Raw genomic sequence first — 26,883 nt, forward strand, 5'->3', positions numbered from 1 at the left:
CCTCCCTGACTGGCCCAGTGCTCCAGGCTCTGCTCCAAGGATCCAGTAAGTCTCGGGTCACCCTTTTCTGTGGGAGACTGGGCGCTGAGTTCGCATCTTCCCAAAGAGACCTCTGCAATCCTGAGTGTGTGTGGGGGAGGGGGGGGCAGCCTGGCTCCAGTCTGATGGTGGAGAGACACGTTTTTCAGATTAAAGTAGAAGGAGCTGGGAGCTGTTGTGTTTGTGTGAGAAGAGGAGGGGCTGGGAGAGATTGGTTCTGTGTCCAAAGGCTCTTGGACTGGTTTTAGACTGATGCTCACTCAACACTCAGATGACCCTCACATAGAGTTTGTGATATGGGTACCACTGCCTTTAGCTTCCTGTCTCCTGTCTGCCCTCCATGTCTGCTGATGCCTCCTCTAGGAGCTGAGCATTCCGCTGAGGACGACTCAGTGGTGTTTCGTGTTGAATTACCTTGGAGTTTTGTACACTCAGCAACTCTGTGAAGCTGGCTCCTCTGTTTATCACTGGCATCATTTTTGTTTTAAATTGTGGTAAAATACACATAAATTTGCCATCTTCACCACTTTTAAATGAATCGTTCAGCAATTTTTGGTAAATTTACATAGCTGTGACACCAATTTGCAGAACTCTTTTTGTCTTGTAAAACTGAAACCAGGTTCTCATTTAACAATGACTCCCTATTTTTCCTCTCACCCAGGCCCTACTAAATCACCATTCTATTTTCTGTCTCTGTAAATTTGACTATATCAGGTACTTCGTAGAAGTGGAATCATAACAGTATTTGTCTTTTAGAGACTGGCTTTTTATCATTAGTATATTGTCCTCAAGTTTCTTGTCCACAAGGGTATTGTCCCTGTTGTAGCATGGGTCAGAATTTCCTGTCTTTTTATTCCTGAAAAATATTCCTCTGTAGGTACAGATCCCATTCTGCTTATCCAATTTTCGTGGATGTTCATTTGGGTTACTTTCATCTTTAAGCTATTGTGAACAATGCTGCTACAAACATGGGTGTGCAAACATTTCCTGTGACCTCACTTTCAGTTCTTTTGGGTGTATACTCAGAAGTGGGACTGCTCAACCACGATGGTAATTTAAGTTTTGGTTTTTGGAGGAACCACCATACTTCATCCACAGCAACTGCACCATTTTACATTCCAAACGACAGGGCTCAGAGGTTCATCAGCAGCATTTGACCAAGAAGGAAGCACAGGTCCAGAGAAGTATATGACTTGTTCAAGGGCAGAGAGGTGTTCGTGGTGCCAATATCCTAATCATAGATTCCTGACTCTTTGAATGCTTACCCTCAACCATAGTGTTCAATTTGGACCTTAGAGTAACGTGGACAGAAGCCCACCGACTTTAACTCCTGTTCACTGAGGCAGCCTAGCCCTGCAAAGGAAGTGTAATGGGGAGACATTCTATGTCCCAAAGGATAGAAATCAGAGTCTGTTATTTCTGATTCAGAATGAAGATTAGTCCTCCCTCCCTCCAGGCACTTAGGAGGCCATCTGTTTTTCCTTTTTTTTTTTAATCAAAATTTAATAATACTTTATTCTTAAAATTTTTATACTTTTTTAGTTGGAGGATAATCACTTTACAATGTTGTGTTGGCTTCTGCCTTAGAACAATGAGGTTCAGTCATAATTATATGTATATATCCCCATCCATCTAGGTCATCACGGAGTTCCAGACTGAGCTCCCCGTGTTACACAGTGGCTTCCCACGAGCTATCTGTTTCACACATAATCATGTATAAATGTCAATGCTACTTTCTCAGTTCGTCCCACCCTCTCCTCCCTCAACTGCGTCCACAAGTCTGTTGTTACATCTGCATCTCTACTCCTTCCCTACAAATAGATTCATCAGTCCTATATTTTTAGATTCCATGCATATGCATGATATACAATATCTGTTTTTCTCTTTCTGAGTTTTTTCACTCTGTATAACAGACTCTAAGTTTATTCACCTCACCACAAGTGACTCACATCCATTCCTTTTTTTGGCTGAGTAATACTTCATTGCATATATGTACCACATCTTCTTTACCCATTCATCTGTCTGTAGACATCTAGGTTGCTTCCGTGTCCTGCCTGTTGTAAACAGGGCTGCAATGAACATCCAGGTACATGACATGTATCTTTGTGATTTGGTTTGATTTGACTTTGAGTTTTTCAGGGTTTATGCCCAGCAGTGGATTGCCAGGTCATATGGTAGTTTCATTCCTAGTTTGTTAAGGAATGTCCATCCTGTTCTCCATAGTGGCTGTGTCAGTTTATTTTGCCCACCAACAGTGCAGTAGAGTTCCCTTCTCTCCACATCCTCTCAAGCATCTCAAGCATTGTTTGTAGATTTTCCAATAGTGACCATTCTGACTGCTGTGAGGTGATAGCTCACTGACATGTGGACACGGTGGGGGAAGGAGAGGGTTGAACAAACTGGGGGATTAGGATTGACATGTATACACTACATGTGCAAAACAGATAGCTAATAGGAACCTGCACAGAGCACAGAACCTCAGCTTGTAGCTCTGTGGTGCCCTAGAGGGTTGGGATGGGGGATGGGTGGAAGGGAGAACCAAGAGGGAGGGGACATATGAATACATATAGCATTCACTGGGCTTCCCATGTGACTCAGCAGTAAAGGATCCACCTGCCAATGCAGGAGACGCAAGTTTGATCCCTGGTGTGGGAAGTTTCCCTGGAGAAGGAGGTAAAAACCCGCTCTGGTATTCTTGCCTGGAGAATCCCATGGACAGAGGAGCCTGGCAGTCTACAGTCCATGGGGTGGCACAGAGTCAGACATGACTGAGTGACTAAACAGCAACAAAGCTGATTCACTTTTTTATATAGCAGAAACTAACACAACATTGTAAAGCAATTATACATCAATAAAAAAATTTAAAAAGAGAATAGGCAAATAAAATCAGAAAGAAGGAGGAGATATTATAAATGGTACTTTAAATATACAGTCTTATAAGAAACTACAATGAAAAACTATATGCCAACAAATTGGATAACCTAGACAAAACAGACCAAATTTTTAGAAACATCCAACTTACCAAGACAAAATCAGGATAAAATAAACAGTACAAATAAACCAATAACAAACAAGTAAGGAGGTTAATTGGAAGGACTGATGCTGAAGCTGAAACTCCAATACTTTGGCCACCTCATGCAAAGAGTTGACTCATTGGAAAAGACCCTGATGCTAGGAGGGATTGGGGGCAGGAGGAGAAGGGGACGACAGAGGATAAGATGGTTGGATGGCATCACTGACTTGGTGGACATGGGTTTGAGTGGACTCTGGGAGTTGGTGATGGACAGGGAGGCCTGGCCTGCTGTGAATCATGGGGTCACAAAGAGTCAGACACGACTGAGAGACTGAAGTGAACTGAACTGAAGGAGGTTAAATCAGGGATAAGATACCTCTCAACACAGAAAAGATAGTTTCACTGGTGAATTTCACAAAACATTTTGTTTTTAAAAAACTGTTATAAATGTTGGCCTCACTAGGTTTTAGTTTCTGCGCGTGGGCTTTCTCTCTGGTTGTGGCGAGGGGTCTACTCTTTGCCTTGGTGTGCATGCTTCTTGCGGTGGCTTCTCTTATTGTGGAGCGCAGGCTCAGTAGTTGTGGAGCACAGACTTAGTTGCTCCGTGCCATGTGGGATCTTCCCAGACCAGGAATCGAACCTATGTGCCCTGCATTAACAGGTGGATTCTCATCCACTGTGCCACCACGGAAGTCCAAAACGTAAGAATATTAACAAACATGAAAAAACTACATTTATTTCTAGACTCCTTCGTTTTACAAGATAATGGAGAAAACTCGTGGTGTATGTGTGTGTGTTCCCGAGAGAGTCCCCTCATAATGGAAGAATCTTTGACAATACCATGATTGGGATTTTTTTCATCCTCTTCACAGGTCACATGGTTTTCTCTCAGCTCCCCTGTGTTTTATTTTCCATTCTGTCAGGGCTAGCTTGGCTTAGGGATGTGGATTGGTTTCCAAATGCAACCAAGAAGGGAAATCCACAGGTCCAAGGCACAGTGTTGAATTCATATCAAAAACAGGATGCAAGGGGGAGGGGGCAGAAGCAAGAGAGAGAGAGAGTGAGAGAAGAAGTGTTTCCATCTGAGACAGAAAAGAGGCAGGAGGTGGAGGCACAGATGGGAGGACTAACACGCTGAAGACTGGGGCGGGGCGGGGGCGGGGGTGGGGCAGGTCATCAACTGTGAATCACAGGTCACAGGGAACTCAACATCAATTTAAAATATTCACATATAATGTAAACACAAAGCACCCAAACTCAGCGATGGTTATAGAATTGAGTAATAATTACAGACACGTAAGAAGTACATGAAAATGAAAAAGTGTTAGTATTTGAGAGATAGAGGCCAGAGGGCAGGGAAGTTAGGGAAGGGGTGATGATCAGGACACTCATTGGAAACACAGGGTAACTGTTGGATGAAAAAGGAAAAAAAAAGAGTAATGTGAGCGTACCTCTGACAGTTACTGTGGTCACAGTGAGATGAATTAAAAACATGGGAAATTATGTTGGAAAGATGAGAGGGTGGGGAGAAACCAGCAGAAGTAGACCTGAGTGACTCTCTCATGAATCATAACTGGAAGAGAGTGCCTATCAGTTGGGGTTGCCTACTGGGCATCCCAGGTGGATCAGTGGTAAAGAACCTGCCTGCCAATGCAGGAGACGTGGGTTTGACCCCTGGGACAGGAAGATCCTTTAAAGGAGGAAATGGCAACCCACTCCAGTATTCTTGCCTGGGAAACCCCATGGACAGAGGAACCTGGCAGGTTACAGTCCGTGGGACCACAAAAGACTCAGACATGACTGAACGACTAAACAACAAGAAAATTCTATACAATGTGATATCAGACATGCCATTCTCATGGCTTAAATCTCTGTCCTTACATTATTTTAAACTCTGTATGTTTTCTCCTATTATGTTACAGTTGTTTAAAAAGTCAGATTTTTTTAAAAACCAATGTGGAATTTTTTTCAATATAAGATATGTGGGCTGGATTCCGAATGTCCTGCTGCTGTGAAAGAGGGGAGTGCTCCTTACTACTAAATCCCTAATGCCTATTTTAGATGTCTTATTTTTTAAATTTTAGACTTTCACTTATTGGCTGCTTCAATTTGAATGATTTTCTTTTCATTTTATTGAAGTATAGTTGATTTAAAGCATTGAGATAATATCTCTTGTACTGCAAAGTGACTCAGATATATATATATATATATATATTGATATATTCTTTTCAATGAAAGTTTATCACAAGGTATTGATTATAGTTCCCTGTGCTATACAGTAGAATCTTGTTGTTTATCTATAGATAAACAAACTATAGAATAGTTTGCATGTGCTAATCCCAAACTCCCAGTCCTTCCTTGTCCCCCTCCCTTGGCCATCATAAGTCTGGTCTCTATATCTGTGAGTCTCTCTGTGTTTCATAGATAGGTTCACGTGGTTTATATTTTAGATTCCACATGTAAGTGATGTCATATGGTATTTGTTTTTCTCTTTCTGACTTACTTCACTAACTATGATAAGCTCTAGGTCCATACTGCTGCAAGGGGCATTGTTTCATTTTTCATGGCTGAATAGTATCCCACTGTATGCATGTATGAATATATATGTATGTGCATATATATATATATTTGTTGTTGTTTAGTCACTCAGTTGTGTCTGGCTCTTTTGTGACCCCATGGTAACCTGCCAGGATCCTCTGTCCATGGGGTTACCCAGGTGAGAATACTGACATGGGTTGCCACTCTCTTCTCCAGGAGATCTTCCTGACCCAGAGATCGAACTGGGAACTCCTGCATTGCAGGCAGTTTCTTCACGTCTGAGCCTCCAGGGAAGCCCTCATCATATTGTTGAAGCATTTAAACTTTATTGCTCTTGGGGCAGATAATCTTGTCCTCTATCCTCCTAGGTTCTCTGTCAGGAGCCTCAAAGAAGACACACGAAGGGCAGATGAACAGGAGAAAGAACTACATCTACAGCTAGCCTTCTGTTTACATTTCCTGAGGAATGAGGCAGGTGAGGTCTAGGCTAGATATTTACAACTAGACTTCTGTTTGCACTTGGAGATGGAAATGGCAGGAACAGGGTAAATAGTTGGACTTTGCCTGCTGTAGATACGTTATAGACTATTATAGTCTGTAGACTGTTATAGACTATAACAGTCATGGCAGGGACAGAGAGGGGTTAAACCCTGTGTGTGTAAAAGATCAAGAGGTCACATATTTTCTATCTTTGGGGCATCTCACATGTGAGAAAGTCTCCTCGTGGGGCACCGTGATGTCCAGACCCCCACAGGCCTGTGTGCTTGAATCCATCTAGGAAAAAAAGCTACACACACCTGTCAGGGAGGGTCCTAGGGCAGGGTAGGTGTGGAAAAAGAAACCAGGTAATTGGCCAAGGTAAACAAAGACGGACAGAACTGCTCTACCTACACAACAAAACAGTGTCTTTATGGGGCTCCTCCTCCTTTGGGAGGATGCCCACAGCCTTCCTCTTGGGTGTGAACTCTACCTGGCTTCTGTCTTAACTAAACAAACTGTTTCCTCTGAGTGCTCCTACACAAGTGTGCTCTGTCTCCAGTAATACACTTTTATCATATTTTTAGTTTTTGCCTCCTGGGGAGATGCTATTTTTTTTTTTTCCTTTTTACTGGGGACTAGAGCCAGGAGAACCATGTTTCTAGTTTCTAGCCCCCGATGGACTGGTGACTAGGAGTCTTGGTTTTCATCCAGGCTACTCGAGCCCAATTCTTGGGCAGAGATCTAAGCCAGTGCTCACGGCTGTCTCTCTCTCCCTCCCAGATCATTTGGGGCTGAAACCCAGGATTTCAAGGTAAACTACAGGTCTCCCCAAACTGCTGGTTGGAGACTTCTGACTCTTTCTCTCTTGCAGGAGAACTTGCTCTCATTCTCTGCTTTGTTCTTTTTCCAAGACCTCCAGGGGTTAATCGAGGTCCACTCCATGAAGGAGCCCCAGTTATCTTTTACTTGTCCCCCTCCCCATTTCTCTCATTCTACCTAAAGAAAATCCCCAGCCTGTCCCTCACCCAAGCAGAGCTTCCTCATCAACTTTGGGAGAACCACGCCAGGAATCAAGGCTCAGCACCTACCACCACCGCCAGCAAATTGCTCCCACTGTGTTGTAGCTGTTGTTTAGTGGCTAAGTCATGTGCGACTCTTTTTGACCCTGTGGACTGTAGCCTGCCGGGCTCCTCTGTCCATGGGATTCTCCAGGCAAGGATACTGGGGTGGGTTTCCATTCCCTTCTCCGGGGCATCTTCTCCACCCAGGGATCGAATACCGGCCTCCTGCACTGCAGGCGGATTCTTTACTTTCTTATTCCCCAGGGAAGCTCAACCAAGGAGGATGCGCTTCAAAAGCCAGATGGGCCAAGAAAAGGAAAACTCAGGTTTGATTTAACAATGTCTAGCCTTTATTTAAGTTGGAGGTTGGAAAGTGGCCTAAAACTTGGTCTCTAGATTATAATGCTATCTTACAGTTAGATCTTTGTTACCACAAAGTGGGAAAATGGACTGAGGTTAACTCTCCTGGCATTCTAAATGACCCCCTTCTAACTACTCCCAGCTCTCAGGGGGAACCCAAGCTTCCCCCACGCCTGTTGTTGTTGTTTAGTCACTCAGTCTTGTCTGACTCTTTATAATCCCCTTGATTGTAGCCTGCCAGGCTCCAGGTTCCGTTACTGCTTCAGATTCTCTAATATTAAGACACTGTATTTGTAAAAAGAAGAATTGCTAGCCATCATATGACAACATATGTTTGCCACAGACATACAATTTTTTTTTTTTAAAAAGGCTCTATATTGAGGCACAATAACTGAATGTATGTTTGTGCTTGTACATGTACATTTGAGCAGTTAAGGGAGAGACAGAAAGCATTTCCTGAGTCTGCGGGTCTTAATTGCCTTCAGCTCAAGACAATCCAGGGATTTCCCAGGGGTCTCAGTGGTAGAGTCCACCTGCCTGTGCAGCAGACACAGGAGACTCAGGTTTGATCCATGGATCGGGAAGATCCCTTGGCAGAGATCATGGCAACACACCCCAGCATTCTTGCCTGCAGAATCCCATGACAGGGGAGCCTGGCGGGCTGCAGTCCGCAGAGACTCAAGGAGTCAGACAGGCCTGAGCATAGACACACACCAAACAACTCATGTTTCAAGTGGCACATTTTGGGGGAGACCTAATCCTCTCCACCTCACTTCTCTTTCAAAAGCCTTTCCAGTAACTTTGAAACATGTTAAAAGATTTCTTTGTGTTTGAAGAAACCAAAGCTCAGAGATGGAGACATTGTCCCAAGTGTCCTTTTACCACCTGCCCCTCATCGCTGCGCTGCTCCGTGGAATTGGACTCCCAGGGCCAAGGGCAGGTGGGCCTTGCTGATGGCTTCATGTCGTGTTTCCTCAGCAGATCACAGCTCCTCAAGTCCATCTAGGATGCGGTGTCAGAATCTCTACCAGTTCGGTCAGAAGCTGGTCCGCAGGCGGCCCCTGGAGCCCACTGAGGATTCTGAGAGTCCCTCGGCTCCTCTGAACATCCTGAAGCTGGTTGCCTTCGGTGTGGCCAGCACCCTGGGGGCTGGCGTATACATCCTGGTGGGAGAAGTGGCCATGTTCATTGCTGGACCAGCGATCATCATCTCCTTCTTGGTGGCAGCCCTGTCTTCTGTATTGTCTGGGCTCTGCTATGCCGAATTTGGGACACGGGTCTCGTGGACTGGTTCTGCGTATCTCTACAGCTACATCAGCATGGGAGAATTGTGGGCATTCATCACTGCCTGGAACCTCATACTGTCCTATGTCGTTGGTGAGGGGATGGGTCAGGGGTAGGTGTGGGGCTGAAGTTCAGGAGACCAGGAGCAGGCATTTGGGTCTTCGATCATGCATGAGAACTTGGTCATCCACTCTGTGAGGGGAGGAGGGGAATAACGTAAGGAAAAGTCCACAACTTCATTCTTTTCGGCTCTCCCTTGCTTTCCTTAAGAGATGGACCAAGAACCCACATGGAAAGGGAACCGTGGGGGGTGGGTGAGAGGGAGGCATGGCCCACAGGCTCATCCCCTCACTGTACTGAAGTCTCTGCTTAGCGGTTGCCTTCAGAGTTTCCATTAGCATTTGAACTAAAATTTTAGTCTTCATTGCCCAGACAACTTGCTCCCACTTCCCTCATTTGTTGCATAACTTTGATCTCCCACAAACATTAAATAGTTGACCTATTTTAGAATTATCTGGGTCTATTTTCCCCACCCCATGAAAAGAAACTCTTTGAGATTTGGTATTTTGTGTTTTTTCCCCAACATACATGACTTTGTGTATTTGTTTTTGTTGTTGTTTGGTCACTAAATTGTGCCCAAGTCTTTGCAACCTCATGGACTACAGCACACCAGGCGCCTCTTCCTCCACTATCTTCTGGAGTTTGCTCAAACTCATGTTCACTGAGTTGGTGATGCTGTCCCACCATCTCATCCTCTGAGGCCCCCTTCTCCTTTTACCTTCAATCTTTCCCATGTTGGACATCTGATCCGGGGAACTCCTCTTCCAGAATCATAACTTTTTGCCTTTACATGCTGTCCATGGGGTCCTCCTAGCAAGAATACTGGAGTGGGTTGCCATTTCCTTCTCCAGTGGCCCACGTTTTGTCAGAACTCTTCACTGTGACCCATCCGTCTTGAGAGGTCCTGCATGGCAAGGCTCATAGTTTTATTGAAATATGCTAGCCCGTCACCATGACAAGGCTGTGATCCACGAAGGGGTCTTGGTGTATAGGGGGGTACAATTTAAAATTGTCAACAAATGTTTCTTCTTATTCTGTTTCAGTCACAGGAAGCGTGGCCAGGGCCTGGAGCATCGCCTTCGACAGCCTGATTGGGAACCACATCTTTCAGGCCTTAGAGGGAACTTTCTCTCCATATATGCCCTACTTCCTGGCCAAGTATCCAGACTTTGTTGCTTTGTCCCTGGTGCTGTTGCTCACAGGTGAGACAGGGATCCAAATTAAGATGAGAAGAGTGGCATGTGGGGTGGTGGGGGAACTAGGGCTGGAAAGGCATGAGGTGGCAGGACTGTGGGAACTAGAAATTAGGGTCTGTGATACAAAAGACAGGAAGTCGAGACATAGACCGTTTTTCCCACCCTTGGCATTACTGACCTTCTAGGCTGAAACAGCCTTTGGTGTTGGGGGCCGACCTGTGCACTGCAGAATTTTCTTAATTAATCATTGTCAGGTGTGTAGCATCTTTGGACTTCATTCACTAAACACCTGTGACACATATCTCCCAAAATGTGACAATCAGGATGTCTCCAGGCATTGCCAAATATCCCTTGGGGACACAAATCACCCTCAGCTGAGAATCATTTACTTAGAGTGACAACTTTCTTCCTCTGTATTGAGACTTTTTCAATGGGGAGGAAATTAGAATAGCATAAAATTAGCCATCTTTATTATTTTTCATTAGCCTTATTCATATATAATTGACATACAACATTATATCAACTCAAGGTGAACATCATGATGATTTGAGAGATGTGTATATTATGTGACTGGAGTAGGAAATGGCAACCCACTCCAGTAATCGTGCCTGGAAAATTCCATGACAGAGGAGCCTGGCAGGCTACAGTCCATGGGGTCTCAAAGGGTCAGAGTAACTGAGCCCATATTATATGATAATGGCCACAGTAAGAAACTAACCATGTTAAAGTATGAAATTCAGTGATACTTAGGGCATTCAAGATGTATAATGATCACCCTCTTCTAGCTTCAGACATTTTCATCACAGCAAAAGGAAACCCAGTACCCACTGAGCAGTGACAGTCCATCCATCTTAATCTCACGCCCTCTAACCCCTGGCAACCACTAGTCTGCCTTCTGTGTCTATGGATTTGATTTGGTTATCTTGGAATGTCTCACATTCCATCTTTTCCACAGGAGTACTGGTTCTGGGAGCTCGTGAGTCAGTCCTGGTTGGAAAAATATCTACAGGTGTCAACTTTTTGGTTCTCAGCTTCATCATCATCTCTGGCTTCATTAAGGGAGACCTGCACAACTGGGAGCTCACGGAACAGGACTACACATTGAACACGTCTGAATCCGGTGACATCCATAGGTCAGGAGGGTGCTCCTGGTCCTTGTCATGTTTGTGGGGGCTGGTGCAGAGCTGGGAATCTGGCAGGATCTAAAGAGATCTGGGCTGGTGGATCCGGATAACAAGGTCGTGGAGCCCAGGGCTTGAGGTATTAACTGTGAAGTCTGGTAGAGATGAATGAACACACCTCCCTCATGGTCTTTCTTGCTTCTTCTCTCACTGTAGCTTGGGCCCTCTGGGTTCTGGAGGGTTTGTGCCCTTCGACTATGATGGAATTCTCCATGGAGCAGCTCTATGTTTCTACTCGTTTGTGGGTTTTGATGACATTGTCACTAAAGGTAACAGGGCCATTGTGTGTCCCATCAGGGAATTGGGCTGCCCTTAGGCATAGGGGTTGGTAGAAGATTTTTTAACACTCTGAAGTTCAAGAGGAGAGTGGATTTTGTGCTGCACCATCAGTGTTTTCCTAACCCGAGATGTTCACCCACCCTGCAGGGGAAGAAGCCCCAGATCCTCACCGCTCCATCCCCATCAGCATCGTGACCACGGTCTTCATCTGCTTTTTGGCGTATTTTGGTGTCTCGGCGACTCTCACCCTCATGGTGCCCTACTACCAGATTCAGCCTGACAGCCCCTTTCCACAGGCTTTTCTCCATGTTGGGTGGGGCCCTGCCAGATATGTCGTGGCTGTTGGCATCCTCTGTTTTCTTTTATACAGGTCAGTGTCAAGGGTTCTCTCCGCGAACTGTCAGATGCGCAGGTGTTTCAGCCCTTGGGATTGAGAGATGAGAGGTAGACCAGGGAGCCAGAGCCCTGGTCTCTCCTGCTTCTCAACATCCCCACCCGTGTTCCCACCGTGCCTTCCAGACTGCAGAGCTCCTTGTTCCCCGTGCCTCAGGTGATCCAGGAAATGGCCGAGGATGGGCTCCTTTTCCGAGGACTTGCCCGGACCCATGCCCGCACGAAGACCCCCATCATGGCCACCGTGTCCTCTGGAATTCTCGCAGGTGAGCCTCAGAACCCACTCCTCCTTGGATACTGTCCTTATCTGGATACGCCCAGTGGTTTCTCACTGCCGGCCCCCACCTCATTCGCGCCCTCCTTCTAGGGATCATGGCGCTGCTCTTTGAGTTCAGTAATCTGGTGGACCTCATGTCGATTGGACACCTGCTGGTTTACTCCTCGGTGGCGTTTTTTGTCCTTGTCCTCAGGTGAGACTCCACTGCACCCTGACCGGGGCTCTTACGTTCCTAAAGACTGAATGGCAGTTCATCCTCGTCAGCTTTTTTTTTTTTTTTAATTGGATGCTAATTACTTTACAATATCATAGTGGTTTTTGCCATACATTGACTTGAATCCACCATGGGTGTACATGTGTTCCCTATCCCAAATCCCCTTCCAATTTCCTCCCCATCCCATCCCTCTGGGTCATTCCAGTGCACCAGCCCTGAGCAACCTGTCTCATGTATCGAACTTGGACTGGTGATCTGTTCCATATATGGCAATATACATGTTTCAACGCTATTCTCTCACATCGTTCCACCCTTGCTGTCTCCCACAGAGTCCAAAAGACTGTTCTATACATCTGTGTCTCTTTTGCTTTCTTGCATGAAGGGTTACCCTTAACATCTTCCTAAATTCCGTATGTATGCATTAGTATACTGTATTGGTGTTTTTCTTTCTGGCTTACTTCACTCTGTATAATAGGCTCTAGCTTCATCCACCTCATTAGAACTGATTCAAATGTATTCTGTTTAATGGCTGAGTAATATTCCATTGTGTATATGTACCACAGCTTTCTTATCCATTCATATTCTGATGGACATCTAGGTTGCTTCCATGTCCTGGCTATTATAAACAGTGCTGTGATATGAACATTGGGGTACACATGTCTCTTTCAATTCTAGTTTCCTTGGTGTGTATGCCCAGCAGTGGGATTGCTGAATCATATGGCAGTCCTACTTACAGTTTTTTAAGTAATCGCCACACTGTTCTCTATAGTGGCTGTACTAGTTTGCATTCCCACCAACAGTGTAAGAGGGTTCCCTTTTCTCCGCATCCTCTCTAGCATTTATTGTTTGATTTTTGGATAGCAGCCATTCTGACTGGCGTGAGATGGTACCTGAATGTGGTTTTAATTTGCATTTCTCTGATAATGAGTGATGTTGAGCATCTTTTCATGTGTTTGTTAGCCATCTGTATGTCTTCTTTGGAGAAATGTCTGTTTAGTTCCTTGGCACATTTTTTGACTGGGTCATTTATTTTTCTGGAATTTAGCCACAGGAGTTGCTTGTGTATTTTTGAGATTAATTCTTTGTCAGTTGCTTTGTTTGCTATTCTTTTTTCCCATTCTGAAGGCTGTCTCTTCACCTTGCTTACAGTTTCTTTCATTGTGCAAAAGCTTCTATGTTTAATTAGATCCCATTTGTTCATCTTTGCTTTTATTTCCATTACCCTGGGAGGAGGGTCAAAGAGGATCCTGCTGTGACATGTCAGAGAGTGTTTTGCCTATGTTTTCCTCTAGGAGTTTCATAGTTTCTGGTCTTACATTTAGATCTTCAGTCAATTTTGTGTTTATTTTTCTGTATGGTGTTAGAAAGTGTTCTAGTTTCATTCTTTTACAGGTGGCTGACCAGGTTTCCCAGCACCACTTGTTAAAAAGATTGTCTTTTCTCCACTGTATATTCTTGCCTTCTTTGTCAAAGAAAAGGTGTCCATAGGTGTGTGGATTTATATCTGGGCTTTCTATTTTGTTCCATTGATCTATAATTCTGTCTTTGTGCCAGTACCATACTGTCTTGATGACTGTAGCTTTGTAGTAGAGCCTGAAGTAAGGCAGGTTGATTCCTCCAAGTCCATTCTTCTTTCTCAAGATTGCTTTGGCCATTCAAGGTTTTTTGTATTTCCATACAAATTGTGAAATTATTTGTTCTAGTTCTGTGAAAAATACCTTTGGTAACTTGATAGGGATTGCATTGAATCTATAGATTGTTTTGGGTAATATACCTATTTTCACTGTATTGATTCTTGCAATCCATGAATATGGCATATTTCTCCATCTATTTGTGCCCTCTTTGATTTCTTTCATCAGTGTTTTATACTTTTCTCTCTATATATATATGTTTTTTGTTTCTTTAGGTAGATATATTCCTAGGTATTTTATTCTTTTCATTGCAATGGTGAATGAAATTTTTTCCTTAATTTCTCTTTCTGTTTTCTCATTGTTAGTATATAAGAATGTAAGGGATTTCTGTGTGTTAATTTTATATCCTGCAACTTTACTATAGTCATTGTTTAGCTCTAGTAATTTTCTGGTAGAGTTTTTAGGGTTTTCTATGTAGAGAATCATGTCATCTGCAAACAGTGAGATTTTTACTTCTTCTTTTCCAATCTGGATTCCTTTTATTTCTTTTCCTGCTCTGATTGCCATGGCCAAAACTTGCAAACCTATGTTGAATAGCAGTGGTGAGAGTGGGCACCCTTGCCTTTTTCTTGACTTTAGAGGAAATGCTTTCAATTTTTTTACCATTGAAGATAATGTTTGCTCTCGGTTTGTCATACATAGCTTTTATTATGTTGAGGTATGTTCCTTCTATTCCTGTTTTCTGGAGAGTTTTTATCATAAATGGATGTTGAATTTTTCAAAGGCTTTCTCTACATCTATTGAGATCATCATATGGTTTTTATCTTTTAATTTGTTAATGTGGTGTATACTTTGAATGATTTGTGGATATTAAAGAATCCTTGCATTGCTGGGATAAAGCCCACTTGGTCATGAGGTATGATCTTTTTAATATGCTGCTGGATTCTGTTTGCTAGAATTTTGTTAAGGATTTTTGCATCTATGTTCATCAGTGATATTGGCCTGTAACTTTCTTTTTTGTGGCATCTTTGTCTGGTTTTGGTATTAGGGTGATGGTGGCCTCATAGAATGAGTTTGGAAGTTTACCTCTCTCTGCAATTTTCTGGAAGAGTTTGGGTGGGATATGTGTTAGCTCTTCTCTAAAGTTTTGGTAGAATTCAGCTGTGAAGTCATCTGTTCCTGGGTTTTTGTTTGCTGGGATATTTCTGATTACGGTTTCGATTTCCATGCTTGTGATGGGTCTGTTAAGATTTTCTATTTCTTCTGGTTCAGTTTTGGAAAGTTGTACTTTTCTAAGAATTAGTCCATTTCATCCAAGTTGTCCATTTTATTGGTATATAGTTGGTGATAGTAGTCTCTTATGATCCTTTGTATTTCTGTGTTGTCTGTTGTGATTTCTCCATTTTCATTTCTAATTTTGTTAATTTGATTCTTCTCCCTTTCTTTCTTGATGAGTCTGGCTAATGTTTTGTCAATGTTATTTATCTTTTCAGAGAACCAGCTTTTAGCTTTGTTGATTTTTGCTATGGTTGCTTTGCTTCTTTTGCATTTATTTCTGCCCTAATTTTAAAGATTTCTTCCCTTCTACTTACCCTGGGGTTCTTCATTTCTTCCTTTTCTAATTGCTTTATGTGTAGAGTTAGGTTATTTATTTGACTTTTTTCTTGTTTCTTAAGGTAGGCCTGTATTGCTATGAACCTTCCCCCTTACTGATTTTACAGTGTCCCATACGTTTGGGGTTGTGGTGTTTTCATTTTCATTCATTTATATTCATATTTTGATTCCTTTTTGATATTTTTGTGATTTGTTGGTTATTCAGAAGTGTGTTGTTTAGCCTCCTTATGCTGGAATTTTTAATAGTTTTTTTTTTTCACCTGTAATTGACATGTAATCTTACTGCATTATGGTCAGAAAAGATGCTTGGAATGATTTCAATTTTTTTGAGTTTACCAAGGCTAGATTTATGGCCCAGGATGTGATCTATCCTGGAAAATGTTTGTTGTGCACTTGAGAAAAATGTGAAATTCATTGTTTTGGGATGAATTTTCCTATAGATATCAACTAGGTCTAACTGGTCCATTGTGTCTTTTCAAGTTGGTATTTCTTTGTTATTTTCTGTTTAGTTTATCTATCCATAGGTGTGAGTGGGGTATTGAAGTCTTCCACTATTATTGTGTTATTGTTAATTTTCCCTTTCATAGTTGTTAGCATTTGCCTTAACATATTGCAGTGCTCCTATGTTGGGTGGATATATATTTATAATTGTTATATCTTCTTCTTGCATTGATCCTTTGATCATTATATAGTGTCCTTCTTTGTCTCTTTTCACAGCCTTTATTTTAAATTCTATTTTATCTGATATGAGTATTGCTACTCCTGCTTTTTTTGGGGGTCTCCATTTGCGTGAAATATCTTTTTCCAGTCCTTCACTTTCAGACTGTATGTGTCCCTTGTTTTGAGGTGGGTCTCTTGTAGACAGCATATATAGGGGTCTTGTTTTTGTATCCATTCAGCCAGTCTTTGTCTTTTTGGGGGGCGTCCAACCCATTTACATTTAAGGTAACTATTGATAAGTATGATCCCATTGTCATTTACTTTGTTGTTTTGGGTTTAAGTTTATACACCCTTTCTGTGTTTCCTGTCTAGAGAAGATCTTTTAGCATTTGTTGAAGAGCTGGTTTGGTGGTGCTGAGTTCTCTCAGCTTTTGCTTCTCTGTAAAGCTTTTGATTTCTCCTTCATATCTGAATGAGATCCTGCTGGGTACAGTCATTTGGTTTGTAGGTTTTTCTCTTTCATCACTTTAAGTTTGTCCTGCCATTCCCTTCTGGCCTGAAGAGTTTCTATTGAAAGATCAGCTTTTATCCTTATGGGAATCCCCTTGTTTTTTATTTGTTGTTTTCCCCTTGCTGCTTTTAATATTTATTCTTTGTGTTTGATCTTTGTTAATTTGATTAATATGTGTCTTGTGGTGTTTCACCTTGGGTTTGTCCTGTTTGGGACTCTCTGGGTTTCTTGGACTTGGGTGACTATTTCCTTCTCCATTTTAGGGAAATTTTCAGCTATTATCTCCTTAAGTGTTTTCTCATGGCCTTTCTTTTTGTCTTCTTCTTCTGGGACTCCTATGATTCGAATGCTGGGGTGTTTCACATGGTCTCAGAGGTCCCTGAGGTTGTCTGCATTTCTTTTAATTCTTTTTTTCTTTTTTCCTCTCTGCTTCATTTATTTCTACCATTCTGCTTCTACCTCACTTATCCTATCTTCTGCCTGTATTATCCTGCTGTTGGTTCCCTCCAGAGTGTTTTTGACCTCATTTATTTCATTATTCATTATTGATTGACTCTTTTTTTTATTTCTTCTAGGTCCTTGTTAAACATTTCTTGCATCTTCTTGATCCTTGTCTCCAGGCTATTTATCTGTAACTCCATTTTGCCTTTGAGATTTTGGATCATTTTTACTATCATTATTCTGAATTCTTTTTTAGGTAGACTCCCTATCTCCTCCTCTTTTGTTTGATTTGGTGGGCATTTATCATGTTCCTTTACTTGCTGGGTATTTCTCTGCCTTTTCATCTTATTTAGATTGCTTTTGTTTGGGCTGGCCTTTCTGTATTCTGGCAGCTTTGGGTTCCTCTTTATTGTAGAGATTCCTCCCTGTCGGTGGGGTTGGACGAGTGGCTTGTCGAGGTTTTCTGGAAAGGGAAGCTTGTGTCAGTGTTCTGGTGGGTGGAGCTGGATTTCTTCTTTCTGGACTGCAATGAAGTGTCCAGTAGTGAGTTTTGAGATGTCTATGGGTTTGGTGTGCCTTTGAGCAGTCTGTATATTGAAGCTCAGGGCTATGTTCCTGCATTGCTGGAGAAAGTGCCTGGTATGTCTTGCTCTGGAACTTGTTGGCTCTTGGGTGATGTTTGGTTTCAGTGTAGGTATGGAGGCTTTTGGATGAGGTCTTATTGATTAATGTTCCCTGGAGTCAGGCGTTCTCTGGTGTTCTCAGGTTTTGGGCCTAAGCCTCCTGCCTCTGGTTTTCAGTCTTATTATTACAGTAGCCTCAAGACTTCTCCATCCATACAGCACTGAAGATAAAACTTCTAGGGTAATGGTGAAAAGATTCCCCACAGTGAGGAATACTCAGAGAGGTTCACCGAGTTACATGGAGAAGAGAAGAGGGAGGACAGAGATAGAGGTGACCAGGAGGAGAAGAGGGGGAATCAAAAGGGGGAAGAGCATTTAGCCAGTAATCAATTCCTTATGTGCTCTCCAGAGTCTGGATCCCTCAGAGATGTTCACGGAGTTACATAGAGAAGAGAAGAGGGAAGAAGGAGAGAGAGGTGAGAAGGAGAAGAAAGGGGGGAATCAAAAGGAGAGAGATAGATATAGGCCGTATTCTGTTCCCTAAGTGTTCTCCACAGCCCAGAACACACACAGAGATTCACAGCGTTGGGTTGAGAAGGGGGAGGGAGGAGATAGAGGTGACCTGGGGGAGAAAAATGAGAGTCAAAAGCGGGAGAGAGTAATCAAACCAGTAATCACACTCCTAAGTAAAAATGGGTACTGAAGATTGGATTCTTAAATGTACAAAATTGATAACTAATACCATAAAGCAAAGATTAAAAATCTAGAGTAGAGGTTAGACTCTCAAAAATACAATATTAAAAAAACAAAAAAACAAAATCACAAAAATATAAGAAATATATATGAAGTTTGCTTTAAAAATATGGTCTTTTTTTTTTGCAAGGTATTAGTAAGTTATAAAAATGAAAATTAAAGGAGTAAGAGAGGACTTCCAAAAATGAAAAAAATTCAAAAAATGATAATAGTAAAAATATATCTAGGAATTTCTCTGGAGCTATTGTGGGCAGTGTGGGGTCAGTTCAGTTTCAGATAGCTCCTTGTTCCAGCTTATATTTCTGAGGATTTATAGTCCCTTTCCAATGTAGTCAGTGTTAACTACAGGGATTTTAATCTGTTGCACCTGTCTCTTCCAAAGTGGTTCCCTCTGTTTAGTTGGCTTCTTCTGTTTGCTGGCCTCTTCAGTGTCTAATTTCCGCCCTGACACAAGGGGATGAAGGTGGTCACTTATTTAGGCTCACTAAATAAGTGCTGTTCAGTCGTGCTGTGGGGAGGGAGGGGCACTGCAAACAAATATCACTGGCATGTGGGGAGTGCGCGCAGTGTCTCGGCCACACTGGGTTTGCCCCCCATCACGGCGTGTGTGCTTTCCCATTCTACACTGCTCAGGCTCCAGGTTGCTCTGCAGGGAGGAGACCCTGGGTTGCATGCACTTCCCAGGTCTAAGCTGCTCAGGTTCAGGTTCTCGGGTACTCCACAAAGGCACAGACTCGGTTGTGCCTGCGTTTTGTGCCTTCCACGGTCCGAGCAGCTCAGGTGACCAGGTTCTTGGCGAGAGCACTCTCCCTAGGTGTGGTGCGTCTTACCACCACCCGGGTCCCAGCCGCTCGGTTTCCAGGGCACGCCCGTCTCCAGGGTGCCATGTGTCTCTTCTGGGGGGCTGATCTCTGGCTGCGACCTTCCCAGCGATGTCAACTGCCCAGAATCTCAGGAAGTCTTGGTTAGAAACTGGAAGCCTCTTTGCAGTTTGTTAGGGGATGCTGTCACTGGGGCAGAGTTTGCCCCTTTCCTGCTCTGGCTTGTGCCCGCCTGCCCCCTACCTCCAGCGCGGGGTGGGCCAGTCCTCAGCCGGCTAGCTCTTCTCTGGTATTGCTCAGTCCTTTGTTCTGTGAGCGGGCGGCAGGGCCTTCAGTTAGGGCTTTTCTTGGGATAGTTCTCTCTCTCTGTGTGTGTCTCTATCTCCCCCCCCCCCCCGACCCCTCTGGTTATCCCAGAATTTAGGTTGCTGTCTCACATTATCTCCCTCAGACTGCCCTCAGGGCATTCAGGCCTGGTCCTTACCCTAAGCAATGCAGCCCGCTCCTACCCATTCAGCCCCCGCTTGCTGGTGGCGGGTGTAAGCGTCTGGGGTACTTCTCTGCTGGGAGTTGCTGTTAGGCACGCAATCTGTGGGTTTTATTTAGTTATTTTTCCTCCCATTTATGTTGCCCTCTGAGATTCCAAAACTTCCCACAGATCACTGGTGAGGTTTCCTGGTGTTTAGAAACTTCTCTTTTAAGACTCTGTTCCCTGGACGATCTCCGTCCCTAACAATTTTGTCTCTCTTTTTATCTTTTATATTTTGTCTACCTCCTTTCGAAGACAACAGGCTGCTTTTCTGGGTGGCTTATGTCCTCTGCCAGCGTTCAGAAGTTGTTTTGTGCATTTTGCTCAGCGTACAAATGTACTTTTGATGAATTTGTGGGGGAGAAAGTGGTTTCCCCATCCTATTCCTCCACCATCTTAGCCTCACCCCCCTCCCCCCTTCAGCCTTCTAAACTCCTGCTCTGCTTAAGGCAGGAAAGTGCTGCCTTGGACTGCCTGTTTTTGAATGAGTAGGAACTGCTGTTAATATTCCTATTATATCTCTAATTCAGGTACCAGACAGACTGGAATTTAAGCAAGAATGAGAAAATAGAAGACAAAATTCAGATGAAGCCTCTACTCAAGGAAAATCCTTTGGAATCTGAACCTGAAGCAGAAACCTCAAAGGCTCTAAAAAGTCTGTGTTTGCCTATTAGCACCACCCCCACTCGGAAATCTGCCCAGATTGTCTATGGATGTGCCTTCCTGCTTGGTGAGTGCTGAGACTTCTCTTTGGTCATATTTTGAAGTTGACAGGATGGAGTGAGTGTATTTTGTCAGTGGAGGAGTCTGGAAGATATGATGGCCATTCCTGATATTGGTGGTTTCAGGGAAGAGTGTGACCCAAGGTCCTGACGTTTTTGTCTTCTGAGTGCTCCTTGACCCTTGCAGTTCTCCTGCTGACCATCCTGAGCCTGATCCTGGCCCAGTGGCCCAGCCAGGTGTTCTTTGGAGACCCTGTGCTCACAACAGTGGCTGTGCTGCTGCTGCTGCTCATTACTGGGGTCACAGTCATCATCTGGAGGCAGCCCCAGAGCCCCTCTCCTCTTCCATTCAGGGTAAGTGAGCTTATGTGCCCGAAGTGTCCACCTTGAGTGAATGAAGTCTCTGTCCTTTGATGGCAAAATATCCTTTCCTGGACAGGGAATGAGGGGAGTTACTGAAACCAATGATTCACACTCAGGGCTTTGCATACACAATCTCAATAGGTACTGCATGCACAGCCTGAGGAGGACAGGAGTCTCCCACTCACGTGGGATAGGGTCTCCCTTTCAGACATCTGGGCTGTGTTCAGTGATGAACTGACTCTGCCCACAGGTTCCTGCTCTGCCTGTCCTCCCACTGGTCAGCATCTTCGTGAATGTTTACCTGATGATGCAGACGACCTCTGGGACCTGGGCCCTGTTTGGCATCTGGAATGCCATTGGTAAGTTGCTTTCTGGGATAAAGAGGTTTCTTGAATGACTGAATCCAACATCTTCCTACTATTTCTCCCCACACTGTATCGGACGCCATAGGAGGTCTACTGGGCAGTTGTAAGTGAGTGGAGCACCTACATTTCCTTCTTACCATCTCATCTCCCTACTAGGATTTCTCATATACTTTGGATATGGGATCCGACACAGCATGGCAGGGAACAATCAGCAGCAGCCACCAGCCACCAGCATCCACCTCCCAGACTCTTGACAAAGACATCCCCGGTGCTGAGTCATCTTACCCACAGGAAGTAGATGCTGCATGAACTCCCTACATGCCCTGGAGGATCTGCTGATTTAAGGGACACCTGAGCCTCCATGGAGTGTGAAGGTGGAGGCATCTAAAGCCCTGTATTTATTGCTAGTGGACAAAGTGACTGGACCATTGTGCAATAATCAGTAACTTTTAAAAACACACTATACATACTTCTAAGTGCATGCTTCATAAGTGTGCAGCAAGATGAATTTTCACAAACAAAGTACCACAATGTAACCAGCAAGGAGAGGAAGAAATAAATTAGTAATGGGCACATTAGAAGCACCTTCTTGTACTTCTTTCTAACACAGAGACTGCCCCACTGGAAGGAAACTCAGGTGAGGACGTATTATGAGAAGAGTTATACTCCAGGGACTTCCCTGGCAGTCCAGTGGCTAAGACGCCACACTCCCAGTGCAGGGGGCATGGGTTCTATCCCTGGTTGGGGAACAAAGACCCTATATGCCCCATGGTGTAGCCAAAAAAAAAAAAAAATTGGTTTAAGAATGACTGACTTTCCTCCCCTAGCTTCCCTTTAGTAAACATGCAGGTGGACCACAGGGGCAAGAGAATCTCCGGTTACAGGTGAGTCACTCGAGCAAGACAGTGTCCCAGGGAAAATAGGCAGTCCATTGCTGCAAATGGGCAGCAATGGAAAAAAGACAGTGACTTCCTACCTTAACAACTAACTGAGATTGTTTCCCTTTAAAGATGGTCATAGCTGAGCAGAACTGTTATGGATGCAAGTCTACCTTCTCCTCAGATCACTGGATTTTCTGAATAAAACATCTTTCTTGTCTATGAAAGCTTGCCCCTTGATTTACTGTCTGTTGAGCAGCAAGTGGCTGAACCTGCCTTCTGTTACAAATCTGACTCTGGGTCCAGAATAGCCAATGGGTCCATATGGGTCACCATGTCTCTGAGTTAATATGCTCAGGGAGAATCTTTTATCTTCAAGAGCAAAGAGTGAAAATGGTAACTTATAGTTAGGATGGCCTAATGCTGGAGACTGGGCTAAGCAGATATTTTATTTTATTTTATTTTCATTTATTTATATTAGTTGGAGGCTAATTACTTTACAATATTGTAGTGGTTTTTGCCATACATTGACATGAATCAGCCATGGATTTACATGTGTTCCCCATCCTGAAACCCCCTCCCAGCTCCCTCCTCATCCCATTCCTCTGGGTCATCCTAGTGCACCAGCCCTGAGTGCCGGGACCAGCCGGAAGATTTCTGCGAGCAACACGACGCGTTCCTTTAGGCTAAGAAATAAAGACACAGAACAGATGGGGTTGAGAGAATCGCTGCAGTCAGCGATGATTCTTTATTTCTCAGGGTTACATTTATACAAAACCAAGAAGAGAATCTTAAGAAGAGAAAATATTTTTCCATAAACATCACTTTGAGATAACAATCACCAGAACTCTCTGATAACGTCAAGGGATAAGAAGGGCATCCCGTTTATCTTAAGGGTGGTCATGAAAGGCTTATCCATCTGCGTCATGTGTGCATTCAAGGCTTACTAGTGTTCTGTTTAACTTTGGATAGTAAATTCCAAAGGGGTGGCGGGACAGAGAGCTATGTCCTTGAACAGACCCTTGATAATCAATCAAGGCAGCTCCCAGAGTCAGCTCTTTCAAGTCGCTCCCCACACCTGAGCACTTGTCTCATGCGTCAAACCTGGACTGGCGATCTGTTTCACAATTGATAATATACATGTTTCAAAGCTATTCTCTCAGATCATCCCACCCTTGCCTTCTCCTACACAGTCCAAAAGTCTGTTCTATACATCTGTGTCTCTTTTTCTGTCTTGCATATAGGATTATCATTACCATCTTTCAAAATTCCATATATATGCATTAGTATACTCTATTGGTGTTTTTCTTTCTGACTTACTTCACTCTGTATAACGGGTTCCAGTTTCATCCACTTCATTAGAACTGATTCAAATGTATTCTTTTTAATGGCTGAGTAATATTCTATGGTGTATATGTACCACAGCTTTCTTATCCATTCGTCTGCTGATGGGCATCTAGGTTGCTTCCATGTCCTGGCTATTATAAACAGTGCTGCGATGAACATTGGGGAATACGTGTCTCTTTCAGTTCTGGTTTCCTCGGTGTGAATGTCCAGGATTGGGATTGCTGGGTCGTATGTCAATTCTATTTCCAGTTTTTTTAAGGAATCTCCACACTGTTCTCCATTGTGCTGAGATTTTAAAGCATTTATACCTTATGTCATTTGTTCAATGGTTCCGGTTGGGTAGACTTTGTTAAGGCACAGACAGATTGGACAATGTGGGAAAAACTAGGTACCCAATTTCTGTAAAATCTTGTTGTTGTTCAATTGCCAAGTCATGTCAGACTCTTTGTGATCTAATGGACTGCAGCATGTCAGGCTTCCCTGTACTTCACTATCTCCTGGAGTTTGTTCAAACTCATGTCCAAACTCATGTCCACTTAGTCGGAAACCCCCTGAGAGATTTCTTTATTCTGAGAATTGAAAAAGTCAGGATTCTCTCAATTCTTTCAGAATCAATCAGTAAGCATGTCTTAGTGATGTGTGTGTTTACAAAGTCAAGTCTCACCCTTTGCAACCCCATGGACTGCAGCCTGCCAGGCTCCCCTGTCCATTGGATTCTCCAGGCAAGAATACTGGAGTGGGTTGCCATTTTCTCTTCCAGGGAATCTTCCTGATGCAGGGATCAAACTGGTGTCTTCTACTTGGCAGGCAGATTCTTTACCACTGAGCCACCTGGGAAACCCATGAGAAGGGAGTTACTCATCCTTATCTTCTAAACAGATGTTCTTTACCCCAAGGATTAAATTAGATGAGCTGTGAGGGTTGGAAAATGCAGCCTTGGTTCACACACAGTTCAGGCTGAACCATGTATAAGCCAAATTGACCTCTCCTCAATATGTGAACATTTTCTCTATCACCAGCAGATGAAAATCTTAGAACCCCATGATCCAGCAAGAGGAAGAATTGGAAGCACACTCTGGAAGAGATATTTGTACACCCATGTTCACAGCAGCGTAATTTGCAATAACTAAAGCATGAGAGCAATCCAAGTGCCCATTGACTGAGAAATAGATGAACCAATGTGGCAAGCACAAATAATAGAGGATTATTTACCATTGAAAAGGAAGGGAATTTTAACACATACTACAACATGAAGGAACCTTGTGCACATTCTTCTAAGTGAAATAAACCTGACAGGAAAGGACAAATATTCTGTGATTCTACTTAAATGGAGTATCTGGAGTGGTCACATTCATCAAGACAGAGAGGAGAAGGGTAATTTCCAAGAACTGGTGTAGGAGAAATAGCTCACCTGGAATACCATCACCTCCACTAGCTTTGTTCATACTGATGCTTCCTAAGGCCCAGTTCACTTCACACTCCAGGATGTCTGGCTGTAGGTGAGTGATCACACCATTGTGGTTATCTGGGTCATGATGGTCATTTTTGTACAGCTCTTCTCTGTATTCTTGTCACCTCTTCTTAATAACTTCTGCTTCTGTTAGGTCCATACCATTTCTGTCATTTATTGTGCTCATCTTTGCATGAAATTTTCCCTTGGTATCTCTAATTTTCTTGGAGAGATCTCTAATCTTTCCCATTCTATTGTTTTCCTCTATTTCTTTGCATTGAACATTTAGGTAGGCTTTCTTATCTTTCCTGGCTATTCTTTGGAACTCTGCACTCAATTGTCTGTATCTTTCCTTTTTTCCTTTGCCTTTCTCTTTGTTTCTCAGCTATTTGTAAGGCCTCCTCAGGCAACCATTTTACCTTTTTGCATTTCTTTTTCTTGGGGATAGCTTTGATTACAGCTGTGAAAGTGCTGCACTTAATGCCAGCAAATTTGGAAAACTTAGCAGTGGCCATAGGACTGGAAAAGATCAGTTTTCATTCCAATCCCAAAGAAAGGCAATGCCAAAGAATGCTCAAACTACCACACAATTGCACAATTACATACTAGCAGAGTAATGATCAAAATTCTCCAAGCTAGGCTTCAACAGTATGTGAAACAAGAACTTCCAGATGTTCATGTTGAATTTAGAAAAGGCAGAGGGGCCAGAGATCAAATTGAGAACATCCAGTGGATCATAGACAAAGCAAGATAATTCCAGAAAACATCCACTACTGTTTCACTGACAACCTAAAGTCTTTGTGTGGATCACAGCAAACTGTGGGAAACTTTTAAAGAGATGGGAATACCCGACTACATTACCTGCCTAATGAGAAACATGTATGTGGGTCAAGAAGCAACAGTTAGAATCATACATGGAACAACAGCCTGGTTCCAAATTAGGAAAGAAGTACATGAAGGCTGTATATTACCACCCTGCTTATTTAACTTATATGCAGAGTATATCATGTGAAATGCAGAATTGGATGAAGCACAAGCTGGAATCAAGATTGCTGGGAGAAATATCAGTAATCTCAGATATGTAGATGACACTACCCTTATGGCAGAAAGTGAAGAGGAACTAAAGAGCATCTTGATAGAGGTGAAAGAGGAGAGTGAAAAACCTGGCTTCAAACTCAACATTCAAAAAACGAAGATCATGGTATCTGGTCCCATCACTTCATGACAAATAGATGGGGAAACAATGCAAACAGTGAAAGACTTTATTTTCTTGGTCTCTAAAATCACTGCAGATGGTGACTGCAGCCATGAAATTAAAAGACAATTGCTCCTTGGATGAAAAGGTATGACCAACCTAGACAGCAAATTAAAAAGCAGAGGCATTACTTTACTGACAAAGGTCCATCTAGTCAAACCTATTGTTTTTCCAGTAGTCGTGTGTGTGTGAGAGTTGGACCATAAAGAAAGCTGAGTGCCAAAGAAGTGATGCTTTTGGACTGTGATGTTGGAGAAGACTCTTGAGAGTCCCTTGGACTGCAAGGATATCCAACCAGTCCATCCTAAAGGAAATCAGTCCTTCCTGATTGGAAGGACAGATGCTGAAGCTGAAACTCCAATATTTTGGTCACCTGATGTAAAGAAGTGACTCATTGGAAGAGACCATGATGTTGGGAAAGATTGAAGGCAGGCAGGAGGAGAAGGGGATGATAGAGGAGGAGATGGTTGGTTGGCATCCCCAATTCAATGGACATGAGTTTGAGCAGGTTCCAGGAGTTGGTGATGGAGAGGGAAGCCTGGTGT

General features: G+C 43.3%; 1 protein-coding gene across 1 annotated transcript; it reads left to right on the top strand.

Moving 5' to 3' along the window:
- The first annotated feature begins 40 nt into the window (after positions 1-40).
- Positions 41-22,377, top strand: LOC136158923 (cationic amino acid transporter 3-like). Its single transcript, XM_065920770.1, has 13 exons — positions 41-45; positions 5,959-6,065; positions 8,473-8,868; positions 9,879-10,037; positions 10,987-11,164; positions 11,369-11,481; positions 11,639-11,861; positions 12,011-12,150; positions 12,252-12,354; positions 20,489-20,688; positions 20,868-21,034; positions 21,294-21,402; positions 21,565-22,377. The coding sequence occupies exons 3-13, from the start codon at positions 8,499-8,501 to the stop codon at positions 21,660-21,662; spliced, it is 1,860 nt and encodes a 619-aa protein (XP_065776842.1). The 5' UTR covers positions 41-45; positions 5,959-6,065; positions 8,473-8,498; the 3' UTR covers positions 21,663-22,377.
- The last annotated feature ends 4,506 nt before the right edge of the window (positions 22,378-26,883 follow it).

This window comes from Muntiacus reevesi, chromosome 2 (genome assembly GCF_963930625.1).
Source record: "Muntiacus reevesi chromosome 2, mMunRee1.1, whole genome shotgun sequence".
NCBI lineage: Eukaryota > Metazoa > Chordata > Mammalia > Artiodactyla > Cervidae > Muntiacus > Muntiacus reevesi.